The 16539-nt window shown below is 31.4% G+C and overlaps 1 protein-coding gene across 1 annotated transcript; it reads right to left on the bottom strand.

Moving 5' to 3' along the window:
• Nucleotides 1-248: 248 nt before the first annotated feature.
• Nucleotides 249-2336, bottom strand: LOC100249617 (uncharacterized). The gene is made up of 5 exons (XM_002267087.4): nucleotides 1959-2336; nucleotides 1398-1455; nucleotides 1229-1312; nucleotides 993-1134; nucleotides 249-897 (listed from the first exon to the last, which is right to left on the bottom strand). The coding sequence occupies exons 1-5, from the start codon at nucleotides 2320-2322 to the stop codon at nucleotides 589-591; spliced, it is 957 nt and encodes a 318-aa protein (XP_002267123.1). The 5' UTR covers nucleotides 2323-2336; the 3' UTR covers nucleotides 249-588.
• Between the last annotated feature and the right edge of the window lie 14203 nt (nucleotides 2337-16539).

The following is a 16539-nucleotide window of genomic DNA, read 5'->3' on the forward strand; positions in this document are numbered from 1 at the left end:
GCAAATATGAATTGCCTTAGCTGTGTGGATTGGGAATTTCAAATCCAAGCTCTAGTTAAGTTTGGTGCGCTCATAAATGTTAAATTTAATTTGTGCTACGTGAAATCGAGAGGAGTTTATGGGCTTGCATGGAAGCCTATTGGATACACGAGTCTGCGTCCATTGAATTGGTCCAAGAAGATATCGACCAGGATTGTAGAGTAGAGAACACTAGAATGATAAGAAAACGAGACCAGATAGAGCAACAATTAGAATCTCCAGACTCCTCTTTTGTAATCAATGAGAACATGAACAAACCAGAGTAGTGATGAGGGAAACACAAAAACAGAAACAGTACAAATTGCCAATTGCATACATGAGAAACACAAAAATTCGAAAAAATGGGTTGAGCTCAAAACTGTAAATGATTGGGAGTTTCTTCACCATCATCACCTCCTTTATCATCCTCATCATAGAGTATTTGACAACACCTACCCAAATTAGTCACAATGCTTCTACTTTGATTGCAAGTAGCATACTGTATCCCCAAAACCTGATAGCTTCCCCTCTTCCTATTACCAATTCGGGAGAGGAGAGTTTCTTATTGGTTTAGTACAAGACGTTGATGTTTATGTCAGGTATTGCGTCCATGTATGGTCTGTGTGCAAGGTTTAAACATTCCCTATATCTAAAACAGTCAATAAGATGATCGTTGGTCATCCCTGCAGCTTGCATGAATGAGTAAACAATCACCGGCCCCACTAGCCTGAATCCTCGCTTGATTAAGTCTCTGCTGATGGCTTCTGATTTTGGGGTCCTTAGAGGCACACTTCTCGGGTATCGGCATCTGATGATCATCGGTTTGTGATTCACATAGCCCCAGATATAGCTGCTGAATGATCCGAATTGCCTTACAATCTACATGTGCGTCAAAATGTGGTACAATAAGCAACCAAGGCCCAAAATTAATATATGGGAAGAAGACTACGTATTTGTTTCTCAAATTGACTTGCCTTTTGTATGCATTTTGCATTGTCTACTATGCACCTCACTCTGCTCTCCGCTAACATGAGTGCTTTGTTGGAGGCTGTCTCCGTGATCTCTTTCTCCCCCATTTGGGCAACGGTGTTAGGATCGAACCCGGAAAATGCATCTCTTTTAGTATTTGATCAACCAATACACACGATCAATTTCAAAAAAATGGATGATTGAATCGAAGGATTGATGAAATTAAGAAAAATTTAGTTACCTCAGTAGTTCCTTTCTTTTTAGAATTTCAGTCCAGTTGTAGTCCATCAACATACCAGACATGGCCAGCAGCTCAAACAATTGACTGTCATTCATAACTTGCAAGTTAGAATTGGAATTACATCTGGTAATCAACTGAGAGAACTGAATAAAGATCACAGGTGACTTACTTGTCTTCATAAACTGGAACCCCCCAGCACTCATCGTGGAATTGTACATAAACTTTATCTGATTGGAACCTCATGTCAGTCTTCAAATTCCATTACCTTTTCTTTTTTTTAAATTGCATAAATTATACTTCTAGGCAGAAATTCCATATTGCACTACAGTATAATGATTTCCATTTCTAAGTTGGAATCAATTTAATACACTTGAGAGTTGGTATAGAGTTGCCATTACTTTCTTTGGTTCAAAAGCAGCAGAACAGTTGTAACTGCCACATAGTATCAATGATTGGTGAGGTGATTTAAGGAAGCCTGCCATTATTTAATTCATGTTTCTGGAAAGCCAACCACTACACTTCAGATATTTGGCCAGTTTCTTCAAAGAAGTCTGGGTAGATATACTGTAGATGGAATCCATAATTTCAACTCCTGAACCCTTCTGACTCTAGAAAGGGAGATTATCTTGATGAACTTGAATTCAGATTAAGTTTGTTCTTACATGCCAAGAAATGTCACACTATTCCAAATGCAGCAGCCAATTAAACTAAAACAGATGTTGGAACATACCACTATTCTTTGTAATCCAGTTGCACCTCTTCAATTCCCCATCTCCAACATCCGGACTAGGTTGTTGCGGGACGTTAGTAATAGCCACTGGGACTTCTCTTCTTTCAGGTGGTCCTATCAGGCGGAGGGATAGAGCAATCTGCCGATCCAGTGGAGTAATATAATCCTTAAGAGAAGAATCGTTGGAGTTCTGTGACAGAGACAACGATAATGATGATAAGGACAGGGATGAAGTGCTTTTCTGAAGGCTAAGAGGGTAGATTTTCCTGAGGTTTCTGGATAGGAAGCCTTGGTTTGGCTTCTCTTGTTCTTTAATGCTTCTATTCTTCTCCAGAAAAAGTCTTCTCACATTTCCTTTAGACATGGTTTGAGAGAAGAAAAGAGAGTTTGGTCTTAAATGGGGTAGATGTAAAGGTGGGTTGAGATTTATAAAGCTTGGGGATTCCCATATTGAGAGTAGATAAAAAGGAACACTAGGAACACTACCTAAGTTGGTTGGTGAAATGTGAATTTCATCATAGATCGCTGTTTGCTAGCTCCTTAGTTTTTAAGCAAGCTCATAAGAAAATGGATTTAACAATCGCTTTTTTTTCATTCTTTTTGCTTAAAAAATATGCCTACGAATGTGTAGGACATTGAATCAGACAACAAAGTGGAGGATATACTCTAGCTAAAGATGGAAAATATATTGACATATATTTAAAAACATATAGATATTAAATTAATTTATGATCGGTGTGGGAATATGGTGAAGAGATAGTGGTTGGGTCCAAGTGATTTGTTGTGTATATCCTGATAGATGTAGTACAAAAAGACAAGAAAGAAACAATCTAATTATGATATGGATGGATGGAACCATTTGACTTGCCCAATTATTCTGAATAGGAAGCATATTAGGACAGATGATGAGGGTTTATTTATACATGTATATATGTATATCTGACATGTTTAGTATTTGACCCCTTAGGGATGCTTACAATATTCAAAATGGTTTAACCTACATATAGTTATGCTCATCTAGGTGAATGATGGAGTGGGTTGATTGGCCTGTCCCTACACTGTTAAGCCAATGATCAGAATTTGAATCAGAAAGCATCATAACGACTACCTTGTTTTCTAGTTAATGCCACTGAAATATATATATATATATATATATATATATATATATATATATATAATGCTTCTGCTTTCTATATATTCAAATTTGCACTAATGATTTGGTTGCAGTTTTATCTTATTGCATTTTTAGTTGGGGGGAGACCACCAAATAGCAGGAAACTCAATCAATTAGCACTTTTAGTTGCAGCGTTTGTCTCAGTGCAAGTGTAATGGGTCCGTTTTAAACTTAAGTCCTACTCATATGCCCTGAGGGATTGAGGCATACCTGTTGCCAGAATGGACAAAGATATGCCATCCATCATCCTTCCTAGTCTCTCAACAGTCTGGGGTTTGTTATGCTCAAATGGGCCAAGAGATTGCCGACCATGCTCATTAAGCTCAGTCCTATTCCCATCTGTTCAAAAAGACACTACTATTGTGAATCAATGACTAAAGGCTCATTCAGTAACTTGGCTTCTCGATCCCCTTCATATAATTTTTGGTTTGGTAGTTTTATTTGTAAATTGAGTCCTTGACATGTGACAGATAAGGGAGGATACATGCCATTGATGTTAGTCCTAATGATTCAAATTCTTTCTGATTTGATTTTTGAGCGGCCTCCTTTGTGAATATGTTGGAATGTTCATAACTTCCATCATGGGGTTAATCACAAGTACTTTCCATTCTGTTTAAAAATATGGAATAGGATTTGGTGACTTCATAATCAAAGTTAATGGACCAAATGGTGAAACATTTCAATGATTGGATTTTTAAATGGGAAAAGTGGGTTTCAACTCTGAAAAGATATGGGAAAAGAAATATGAATGTTTATAATTCGGTTTTATCTTCATCAATTTAAAAATATTTTAAAATATATGCATTTTTTTATAAGTCACAATGATTTCTTGAATACCCTTTTACTTTATAATGTTAACTAAAATTAAAAAAAAAAAAAATCAATTTATCAGTTTAATTTGATAATAATATCTTACAAATAAATATATTATAAATTTTTTTAATTAAATAACAAGATATACAAATCATTGTGGAAAATTTCTCTAGGATCCTCAAGTGATAAATAAAATATTTTTAATACTCTAATTAATAATAATTTTATATTCTTTATTATATAAATCCACTCATCTTCTCGTCCTTTAAAAAAAAAAAAAAATTGAATAAAAATTTTGTTAGTTGACATCAACAATAAAATAAGAAATTTTAAAAATTAAAAATATAATTCAAATTAAAATGCTTAAAAAAATATATATATTGATTCTCATTATATTTCAAACTTTTTCTCGATATTTATATTTTCTACTAGGGAAATGAAAATTAACATTTTATTTTTATATTTTTAGCTTTAAAATTTTTCTTTTTTAGTTTTAATTGTATCTTTAATTTTTAAAATTTCTTATGTTATTGATATCAAATCAATTCTGACGGTAAAAAAAAATTGTCAATTGGTATTATTAACCTGACAAGTAAAATGGTCATTTTAGAAAATAATTATTTGATTTATGAAAAAGTACATGTATTTTAAAATATTTTTAAACATACAAAGATAAATCTAGCTAATTTATAAAATTTGAGGTTTTTTCTTTCTTTCTTTTTAAATTAGTGAGTCAAAACCCACTTTTTCCTTTTTAGATGTTCAAAAAATGAATTAAGACCCAATTTTAATAAATAGTAAACATAAGACACTTAGGTATATTTGATAGATCAATCTTTGTTTCCTAATTGATCATTATATATATATATAAGCATCCATACTACAACAAAATCGAGCTCCAAGATAGAACCTACTTAGAATATCTTTGAACAAAGTAACAATCTATTTGAACTTTATTATTGAGCCTAATTCCCTAACTAAGAATGGTTGATCACTACTTATTCAATGAATAAATATAATGATCCAAAATATTTCTTCATCCTTTGGTCAAAATAAGCATCAATGGGAGTTTGAAAGAAGAATATGTTAGGTTTATGTTAATCTAACGTAAGGTATTGATCTAAGAGTGAACATGTAGGGGGAGGTTGGAGGGCGGTGGTGAAACCAACATTTTACTTCAGAGAGGGGGGGAGGGGAAACCTTTATTTGTAAATACAAGTAATATTTAATAAATTAAAAGTACAAAAAAGTTATATTAATTGATAACATTTCAATTGAATATATTTTACAACTGACCTCGACAAATTTTATATTTTGAAAGTGTTGCATAATAGTTTCATTGTCAATGTTATCAAATGTATCTTTCTCTATATATACAAGTAAGTGATCATTCATCCATTGATCTCCTATTCGATTTTGTAGTCGATTCTTCAGAATATTCATAGTAAAAAATGTTCTTTCCATGGTTGTAATGGCAACAAGTAGGATTATAGCTAATGTAACAAGTAAATAAATTAGTGGATATGCAGTGTGCTTTTTTGTCTTACCATGACTTTGTAATATTTCGGGTTGTCATCCTCTAGGATTAACTCTAATGTGTTTATTTGTTTTTAGATGAAAATGACTAATTATTTGCTAAATATACTAATCCTAAATTAAATATATATGGATAAAATATGAATAAAGATTTTATAAAATATTTAACGAAATGAATCAAATAAAAGAAAAAATGTTCATGAGAGTTTTACAATCCAATGGCAAATCCTTAGAGAGAAAGCATTATAAAATCTAAGGTTTAGGATCAAAGTCAATCCACAACCAAATTCAATCTTAAGACCAATATTACATCAGAAACTTAGATTTTTCTTTTTTAAAAACAAATTCCTAAAACCATAAAGTGAATGAGATTAATTACTGGTTTAAGGTTTGACTTTGTAACCCTTCTTACTCTTTGTAGCTTTGTTTTGAGGGAAGATAACATAGAGAAGACCATGATAATTAATGATCAAGAGTTAACAAGAATCACTAATATCGGGTAATAATTTACTATATCATTCTCTAATACAACTTTCAAAAATAGGTAATGGTTAATTATTATTTTCAATTTTATTCGATCAAAAGCCTATATCCATTTTTGTAGATTTGACATTTAGATTTGTTAATAATAGGATCAAATTATAGTTACTAATAATCAAGGTCTTTCCAAGAATCATTAGTATCTTGACAAGAATTCTTTATAATTTATTTAGGGTGATCTCACATAGAAGATTTATTCCTATCAATTAAATCATGAAAACATAAAGAAAACCATGACTTTTCTGTGTTCTTGTTGTTCTACTTTGGATTCTTCACCTTCATGTTAGCATTTTCAAATCAATCAAGTTAACCAAACATGGTGGAGGATTTCTCCTCACAAAAAATGTTTGTTTGCCAAGAAAATAAAATAGAAAGATTGAAAAAAAAGAAAAGAAAAGAAAACCTAAAACTCTATTAAGAATTTCAAGATGAGAGATTGATCTTCCTCTCTTTGTTCTTTTCCAAATTAATAACTTCCTAGAAAACTTAACAATTGAGTTTTTATAGTTTCTAAAAAAACCCAACACATGACGTGTTCCTATTGGTCACTTATTTTACAAATAATTACCTAAAAATGACTAAACAATAATAATAAAATCATGATTTCTAGTCATGTGGGGCTCACTTAAAGTGAATAGAGTGCCCAAGATGCAATTCATGAGGTGGAGAAGGTGAAACATCAAAGTGGCAATGTGTGATTTCAAAATTGGGGTTATTTCAAAATAAATTTTGAAATCATAAGTTGAATTTCAAAACATTTGGAAATGATCCTTCAACTTTACTCAATTTTCTTCAAATGACCATAACTTCTTCGTTTAAGCTCTGATTAGTACATTGTTTGAAGCATTTGACTTTTGACCTCTCAAGCTTCAAAATGATATATAGCTTGTATAAAATTAATCTCAATAATTTCTCCATATTTTACCTCAAAATAGAAGTACGTGCTGTTGCTAAATTTTGAGTTCTAAATTTCCCTGTGAACTTGATTGCATTTACTTCAAACATCCTCTATTATGGTTGCTTGCCCTCTATCTCACTCCATAATATTAGTTGCTAGTATTTTATACCTATGAGTTACTCATCATGCCCTTGCTTGGGCATTTTTTGGTTCATAAGGTCCAAGTCGCTCAATTATGCATGTAACCTCTTCTACTTCCTTGGTTGATAATGACTTTTGCACTTATCATTTTTTTCATTCCTTAAATCTATAGTTAGGCTTAAAATAAAAGTTAGATTGATAACTAGGGTCTTAACATCAATTTGAATTAAGTTTGATGATTTAAGCATTTTATATTACATAAATCATATCATATATGTGCTATTGGAGCACATATTTTAGCTCCAATCATGTATATCAATGACATAAGTCTCAAGTTGATTATTGAGTACCATAAGCCCTATTAGAGAAAACTCTTGTGGATAAGATTGAGTAAGCCGGATTAATTTTTGTTTATAAAAAATAACAAATGAATCACTAGAATTTAGACAAACCATAAAGAATCAACTTAGTGTTTACCTTGGTGAAACGACTATTAAGCTCTTGAAGTTGCATATCTATAACAACATAGAATGACTCTAGTGTTTTGAAAATTGGACCGTTTTGGCCCGTCCAACCAATCCAATTGTTGATTGATGAACTTTCTAGTTCGGTTTGGTCTAACTATTCAATGCTACCTCCTAGCTATTCCCTCCATTTTTATCATTAAAAAAGCACAGATGACCTTAAACTCATTAAATGAGTTGAGACACCACTCGGCTAGATCCCACTTGTTGCTTCATATAGCAAAAAAAATGAAATATTTTTTTTACTAAAAAAATTATAATATTAAATAAAAATAATATAATATTTTTTAAAATTATAAAATTAGTTAAAATTAAATAATTAATTTTTCTTTCATTTTCAATATATTCACATTTAAATATTATACATATTTCATTTAATAAAATTTAAAATATGAATACATTTATAGTTATGCATAAGATAAAAATGAAATATTATTGATTTTTAATTTATTTATAAATTTATTTATATATTTTTATTTTTAATTTTAATAATTAATAATAATATATTTATAACATCACCAGTTCGACCGAGGTTCAACCACAGTTCAACCACCAATCTTACCAATGAGCTATGAATCAGTAACTTTTCAGATTCAATGATTGGTCTGATTTTGAAAAAATTGAATAACTCCACTTGATAATAATGTAAATATGTAATTTCATGAGCTTTACGTCGTGGTCTCCCTTGAGTTAGAAATACATAATCCATGTTTGGAATATCAATGTTATGTTTTTTCATAAAAACAAGAAACTCGATCAAATAAGAAACCTTAACCATTTTCTCTTATCATTTATAATTGTTGCTTACATACTTTGACCAAAGCCATTACATTAACAATGTCTTGATCCTTCCTCTATAAGGCTTATGATAATTCACTTGTGATTCCCAATATATATATATATATATATATATTGTCAAATGTAACTTGAAATCAAAGTTAAATGATTGCATCGACTCTTTTACTTCATATTTTTTCTTGGAATTTGAACCATCTTCCACAATAATTGCAAGTTTATAATAAAAACCTTAGAGAAATCCAATTTCTAAAATGTCTTTGAAGAAATTTGACCATATAAAGCTTAGGTTTTTTCACAAAACTATTTTCATCCAAATTTCAAAAATTTAAAATTGAATTAGGTATTTAGATGAATTTAGGTGCTTAAATAAAAATATGAAATGCAATTCTAATTTAGTGCACTCATATTCTTACAATGAAAAATCTTAATGACTAATCTTAATAAAATTTCTCTTTATATCATAATGGAGTTATACAACTTGTAGTCGAGGGTTCTATGAGGCAAAATGATGGGTTCATTTATAAGAGTAAAATTTGGGAAGTTATGAAACAAAGTGAAATATCATATTGAATAATGTGACTAGCATGCGTAAAATTATTAATAAAAATAATAATTTGATGTATAATTTTTTTTTAAAAAAACCTTAAGCCATATGAGAGAGAATCAAGGAAAACTAAAGAGTATGTTAAGTTAGGAGTCTGTTGCTCTAATGAGTTGATTCTAATATGTAGTTCATCAATACAGAATTTAGCAATCTAAGATTTTGAAATCTAATTCTATGACAATTTCCTATGTGTAGAATGAATGCAAAAAAGCCATGATAGATAGTGCTAGAATAGAGCTAGTTCCAAAGTTTTAAGGTTTAAAGTTCTTAATCAAAATTGAAAATGAATTTAGAAGTGAAGTTTGAAAAGAGGAAATTAAACCAGATTGTTCGTTGTCATTTTTAGTTTTTGAACCAAAAATAAAAAGATTTAATAGCTGCATAGTGGTCAGGTCATTTTCATAGGGAACTTTAGAATAATAGTTCTAAAAGTATGAGGTTTTAGGGTGTGAGTCTTGGATAGAAGCCCGAAAAATGATTTTGAAAAAATGGAAGGAAGGGAACCTAAAAACTAAAAATGAAAAACAAACTCCAAGAACAAAAATTTATTGAGATTCCTTATCTCAAGCTTAACTCATCGACAAGGCTCTAATCCTATGCTTGTAGCTTTTGGAACAAGCCTAGGAAAGAGGTACTAGTTGACAGGAGCACTAACCATCTTAACAAAGATCAACTTAGTTCAATTGCGCTCTTTTGGATACTTACAATCAGGTGATTTACATGAGTTCCTTTTCATGTCAATAAGCATGTTTTTAGTTTATAGAATTTTTGCAATGAAGTGCAGGTATGTGGCCGAGGTTGCTTGACTTGCAACTCTCACAACCAACACAACATATCCTTGGTATGTGGCCAAGGATTATATTCTTTTAATTTAGAGAAGTAGAGAACATACCTTTGATTTGATGTTCCTAGACTGTTTCCAATATGATGAATATGTCAAAAAACCACTATAGGAGCCATCTACTTAGTATTTTTTTACCTGATCTCATCTTCAAGGGTTTAGGGATGAGAAAATGATGGGTGTTTCTCTCTAGAAGACAACTAAGGTTTCTCACTTTAAAGGTTGTTTGGAAAAATGACAAGAAGAAGTCTCAAACCCTAACCCCCTTAAGAGGCATTTATAAGGCGTCCTGTGAACTTAAGTGACTTAACCCCAAGTTGGGTTTGGTCATCTAAACTAACTCGGGGCCTAATTAATTAAGTAACTATATTGGTATCCAATTAATTAATTAGACCTGTCCAAAATGACAATTCATAAAGTTTAGTGTAACCTTACATTTTTATGAAAACACCCTTCTGCACACTTATTTACCTAAAACCTAAAATCCTCAAAACAAATGTGCCACAAAGATTTGGGAGCTCAAGTAGGACTATTGTTGCCCATAGGAAAATACTGGCTTTCTCAAGGTCCAATTTTGAAGTTGATTCAACATTTCGCTAAAGAGAATCAATTGCACTATAGTATCCTATGTAATTACAATGGGCTGAAAGTCAAGTCGTGTCTTACTATCTACTACATGAAAAACTCCCTATAAATTAGTGTTCATAATCTAACATGGTAGTATTATCAATCTATCAAGATTAAATCTTCAATCATTAAGTTACAAATCCACTTATTATGTGATCAAATTAACATACTCTACCTCTAAGAAGCATATGTTAAATCCTATTAAAGGAATTACTATTGTCATAGTCTTCCTAACTAGATGTCCTTTGGATCACTCAAAAAGATACACTGTCTTAATCTTATGAGATATCATGGTGTCTCTATTAAGATTATTTTTTGTCATTAACATCTATCAATAGTGGCCAAAGTCATAAGGATATATGACTACATTAGGGTCTTACTCATAGATCAAAACGTTCTATTAATTTTGGTACAAAGTCAATATACTCCTAAGGTTAAGAGTACATGTAGTAAAGTAGCTTGGTGAATCATGACAACCAATAACCTTATATTATAATTCATTGTAGGTCTTGTCCAATGTGTAACTGATCAATTGATTCTTGAAGTTATGATTTTCTAGAAAACAATTTCCATAGTGAATAGTTGTTGAGATCTACTTTTCATCAAGTTAGATTGAAAACCTAAATTCTCATCTAAATTGATTTTAGATTTAGCTTTAAGTATAAACCTAATTTCTCTTCAAATTGGGTTATTTAATCCAAGAGATCAATTTAAACTATATATTCAATTAATCTTAAATCATCTTCCAATGATTCATATAATGCAACTATTCGATCTCATTAAATCTAGCTTTAAGAATTTAATGAATCAACCTAGTTTGCAATGTAATAGTCATTCAAGATAGTTTGAAGAGAAAAATCCCCAAATTTCAATTAATCAATCAATTAGATCAAATTACTTTTGCAATTAAAGCTCATTTTTCTAATTCACCATAGATTTTGCCTTTAGATCCTCATTTCTTTGAGAAAAACGAGATTTAGCCTCTCATACTTGGAAATTTGGTCTCACAAGGCATGTTTGGCTAGTGAAAAAATAAGAAAAAATGAAAGAAAAAAAGAGAATTTTATTAAGAGAGAGAATCTAGAAAACTCTACAGTTAAAAGTTTTTTAATGAAAGATTCAAGTTTCTATTTATAAGCGAAGGTCAAGTGGACACTTGGCATCATCTAAGAGCTCTTTTGGAAGCTTTCCCATTCAACAATCAGGAGTTTAACAACAAAACAATCATTTCACATAAGCTCAGCCAATTCACACAAAGAAAACTAATTTTGCATGGTTGTGCGAAATCAATGGAGCAGTAACAACAACCATAGCTACCTAGACCATTTTGCATGACTATGAGAAATTTTTGCATGATCATGCGAAATCAACTTGCAAATTCTCCCTGGTCTGTAACACAAATCCACATTCTGGTCCATTTTGCACACTCATGTGGAATTTTTGCATGATCATGCGAATCTGCAACAGTTGATTTTTGAGCTTCCCCTTGTCATTTATTCCATTTCATTATTTTGATTCCACCTTAACTACCTCCAATTAGCTCAAATCTCGGTCCAAACCAATTGCATTACTTTTTTTTATTATGCATTTGGATCATCATCAACATTATTTGTTCTCTTCAATTCGATTAATCTCTTTTGTCACCAATTTGTCAAAATCATACCTTGAAATGACTCCAAAACTTCATAGAATTTGTAGTAACTCTTGCAAGGGCAACAACATATTAATTGAGTATTTTAGGCATAATTACTACTCAAAAGATGTGAATCTCATGAGAATTATTACCTAAAATATGCTTTTTTTGAGTAGTAATCACTAATTGTACACATTAGTGCACTCACCATGGGAAATCCATCCCAAAGGCTAAGATAGGCCATCTCTTCAATTAGGAGGTAGTGTACTAAAATCTCCACTAGATTGCCCAAATCCATGAACCGACTATGAACAACTAATCATCTTGTAAGGAACTAAGGACTTTTGTCCTTTATGCAATTCCTAATGGACCCAAGCCATTTACAATGCAAGTGAAATGGGGGTATATGCTTACATAACCAATTTATACAAATAGGATATTAAAAGAAAACAAAAATATAAATAAATAAATTTATTAATGAATCTAAAATCATTACATCATGTCATAATTTTTAGGGCTCTATCCTAACAAATATATCATCTAATAAAATTTTTGCATCAAATGTTCACACAAAAATAGTGCATCAAATACACCAAACCCACCAAAACTAAAAAAGAATACACACCAAGACATAATTTAGAAATGTTAAGTGTCTCAAGAGTGTATACTTACATTTCATATTCATAAAACTAACTATAAAATGACATAAGAGTCACTTCAGAAACCTAAAATTTTCACTTCCAATTAAAGAAAGGCTTGTCTTTAAAAGTGTATGGTACAAGAGCCACATCCAAAACCCAAAAATATTGATTACCTCATGCCCTTCTACTTTTTTTTCTTTTTTGTTCATATCATCCTTCTAAGAGTGTATACTTATATTTCATAGTCTAATGAACTTAAGAGATTTTATTAAAAATAAGGATTAATTAATGTTATCATAGATAAACGAATTCCCAAGTAAGTTCTATTTTTTTTCCTTACTTCCCATTTTAATGTAAAAACATACTTTGAAGAATGAGTGATTTGTATGCAAAATAATGATATTTCATAAGCTCAAAAAGAATATTTTTGTAAAGAAAATACATAAAAATCAGTCAGCTTAAACCTATAGTTGAGGTGGTACCCTCTTGGGAAATAATTATGGAATATGATGAGAATTGATATAGAAATAAGAGTAGAAACTCTTGAGAACAACTTAAAGGAATAAACAAAGAGAATATCAAGTAAAAATTAAAGGAAAAAAGGGAAGCTAGAATTTTTTTAGAGTTGATATTGAAATGTAGAAGCCATTTCAATACCTATTTCAATACAGTTTGATAGTTAGCAAGGCACAACTTTGATAGAGGGAGGAGGTGCTGATTTCAATTTGATAGATATAACTTCATTGTGCTTGACCCCATTACGAGCTAGTATATATATAGCTCATACTTGGGGACAAGAACTAGTAATGGAGAGGGCAAAGCATAATGGAATTATAGCTCGTAGCCTAAGACTTTTTGAGCCCGAGGGCTTAGAGAATGAATTCCTCAATCCAAGGGATGGGCTATCTATCTATCTATCTATCTATCTATCACTACTACAAAAAATGTATTCAATGACGTTCATTTTCTTGACGCTTGTAAAAAATGTCAAGGAATTGTATTAATCATGACACTTATAGAAATTTGGCTAACAAGGACGTTTCTTGAATAAATATATTGACGCTTATGAAATTTACCTAAATATTGGCGCTTCTTCAAAGGTTTCATTGGCGCTTTAAATAAGATGATGCTTTTTTGGAGTGTCATTGTCAACTAGAGTAAAATTTGCCAACCTTAACACTTGTAATAAATGTCATTATCTCTATGCCTATATATACACTTTTATTTTCCCAATCTCTCCCATCTCGCAAACCATCAATATCATAGATAAGAACCCTAGCCTTGCAATCTACCAAAAGTAGCCACAACAAAGATGACTGATGAACTCAATGGCAACCAGCAGCCACGACAAAGATGACTGACGAACTCAATGGCAACCAGTAGACACCCATTTGTAGCCTTATCGGGGACAACAACAACTAGGTGGAACGCTCCTTCTACTATCAAGTCAATAACCTCTCTGAATATTATTGGCAAGTTGAATCTCTATGTTTACTGGGTATTGTGATGATTTTTCACCAGAAAACAACTACCACAAACAACCTTCATCACTGGAGAAATCTAGAACGAAGAGGCCCTAACCTTTTTCATAGATGATCTCTAGTAGTGAGATTCCCTAACTGATTTGCCGTATTGGGAACTCCTTCAAATAATCAGCATAAGTAAATCCCTTTTCTGAAGGTAGAACTTCTATAATTTTTTTTTTTTGATGGTGTCACAGCCTTCGCAATTTCGTACTCGAGAAATCAAAGTCTCTATTGCTTGGTTATTTTAATTTATCCTTTTCATTTCTCTATTCTTTTGTGGTTTTGTGTTAATTTTTTCATTTATTATTAAGAAATCCAAGTAATATCAGGAAGATATAATTTGGAATTGCAATCTTCCCAATTCAACCCTAATCCCCTGTTTTGGTTGTATTTGAGGCTCCATTAGTATTATTATTATTATTTTGAAAAAAGAATTCAACTTTAGTGTTTTGTTGAGCAGTAGATGACATTTATCTTGCTATGACTTTTAATAATTTCTGGGAAGCAAGCAAAAGCCTATTCTTAAGAGCAACCATTTTCTTGACCATCAGATTAAACACTTGTCTCTGCAAATCGACAACACTCCTGATTGTTGTCAGGTTCCTCCTTTTTTTTCTTGCTGCTCTTCCACTGTTTGAAGATTGGTCGCATCTAACCCTGATATATGTATCTATATGTGTTATATCATTATTTTTAATTTATTTTTATTTTTTCTTTTCTGGTTTATATTCCATGTTTATTTCCAATGCTAATGCCAGGTAGTCTAGCCGGTACATGTTGGGCATTTTTTCAAAAATCCAAAAACAGATTGATTGGATTCTGAAAAAAATAAGAGAGTAAAAAAAAAAAAGACAATAGAACACATTTATGGTGATTAAGGCCAAAGAATGAATTTAGACAGGTTATCAATGACAATGGATCCCAGAGAGCAAACTGCTTTGATACTATGATGTGAGAAATTCTAAAACTGTCTTACTAATTCAAGAAGAAAACAAATAGCACATATATATATATATGGTTACATAATCCTATTTATGAAATTCAAAATTTAATTGGAAACTGACTTTATCATTGGAAACTAACTCTAACCATCCTTATAAGTTAGGAACACTCCTAATATATAGAAAGTTTGACTTATCATAGCTATACCATAATTTCCTAAACTTAAGGACCCTCTATCCTTCTTTACCCTTCGTCATCCTTTTAAGGATCAGCACACATGGTAGAGAAGAGGTGACCTTATATTGGCTGTCCAAAAGATGGCATGGAACAAAAATAAAAGCGGCCAAGATGGTTGAGGATATTTGACATGAGAGACCGAAATACAAGTAAGAGTGTGCGTGTGAGTGTTAACACACATGGTAGAAAAGATGTGTCCTTTTACTGTTTCTCCATTTAACTTAAAGGTTACACTAAACAAAAACAATAAGTTTAGGATATCTGACACAAGCTACCAATCTGGAAAAAAAAGAAAAGGAAATGGAAGTAGGAGAGTGCATATGAGTGTCACATGGATGGAGAGAGAGAGAGAGAGAGAGAGCAACTAACAATTGAAACTGTTAAATCTGGTGAGAAAAACTTTGATAATTCTGGTGACAAAATGAGATCGGAGATACAGAGAGCGTCTCTTGTTTCTTCTGTTTCTTATTTTCTTCATTCATTGGCAAATGACACTCATGATTAAAATCTAAAAATTCTTTCCAAGACTTAAAGAACCAGATGCTTTTTTACATGCTCACTGCTTTATTGAACACAAATGAAAAAGGAGTAGCAGTATCCAGAACAGGGAATCCAGCCAAAAATGTGGAAGAATTTTATATAATACTAACTATATAAGTTTCAGACCTTTAAAGGATCCTGGTAAGGGCTTCCTTATTCCATAATATTTATGTAACATATTTTATGCAAGATAGGTTTCATCTTTGCCGGTTGATAATTTTCGTCTACTTATTTATTTATTTATAATATGTTTATAAAAAAAATTATTTATTGATAATAGGGAATACTTATCTAAATAATTCTTTTTTCTAAAAGACATGCTCAATATTCATTTTTTATTTGGAGATGTGATCTTAGAAAATTGGAGTTATGGCTTGGGCCTTTGTCTCTATATTGAAGTAAATTAATGAATGGATAAAAATATTGTCTCTGAACTGTAATTTTGTTCCCTAAAGGCCAAGGTAAAAAGCTAGAAAATATTGGTCAACATGGCCAATTACTTAAACTGCTATTTTGAAAACCTTTCTCCAGACTGCAATAGTCTCTTAACTGCTGGCTGGCACCAT

This window comes from Vitis vinifera, chromosome 1 (assembly GCF_030704535.1).
Source record: "Vitis vinifera cultivar Pinot Noir 40024 chromosome 1, ASM3070453v1".
Classification (NCBI taxonomy): domain Eukaryota; kingdom Viridiplantae; phylum Streptophyta; class Magnoliopsida; order Vitales; family Vitaceae; genus Vitis; species Vitis vinifera.

Excerpts from the sequence above, each read along its gene's own strand:
- LOC100249617 (XM_002267087.4), bottom strand. The coding sequence starts at position 2,322 with ATGTCTAAAGGAAATGTGAGAAGACTTTTTCTGGAGAAGAATAGAAGC. Across the intron at positions 1,313-1,397 it reads GTTCCAGTTTATGAAGACAA|TCAATTGTTTGAGCTGCTGG; the intron begins GTAAGTCACCTG and ends TATGAATGACAG. Across the intron at positions 898-992 it reads ATGCAAAATGCATACAAAAG|ATTGTAAGGCAATTCGGATC; the intron begins GCAAGTCAATTT and ends ACGCACATGTAG.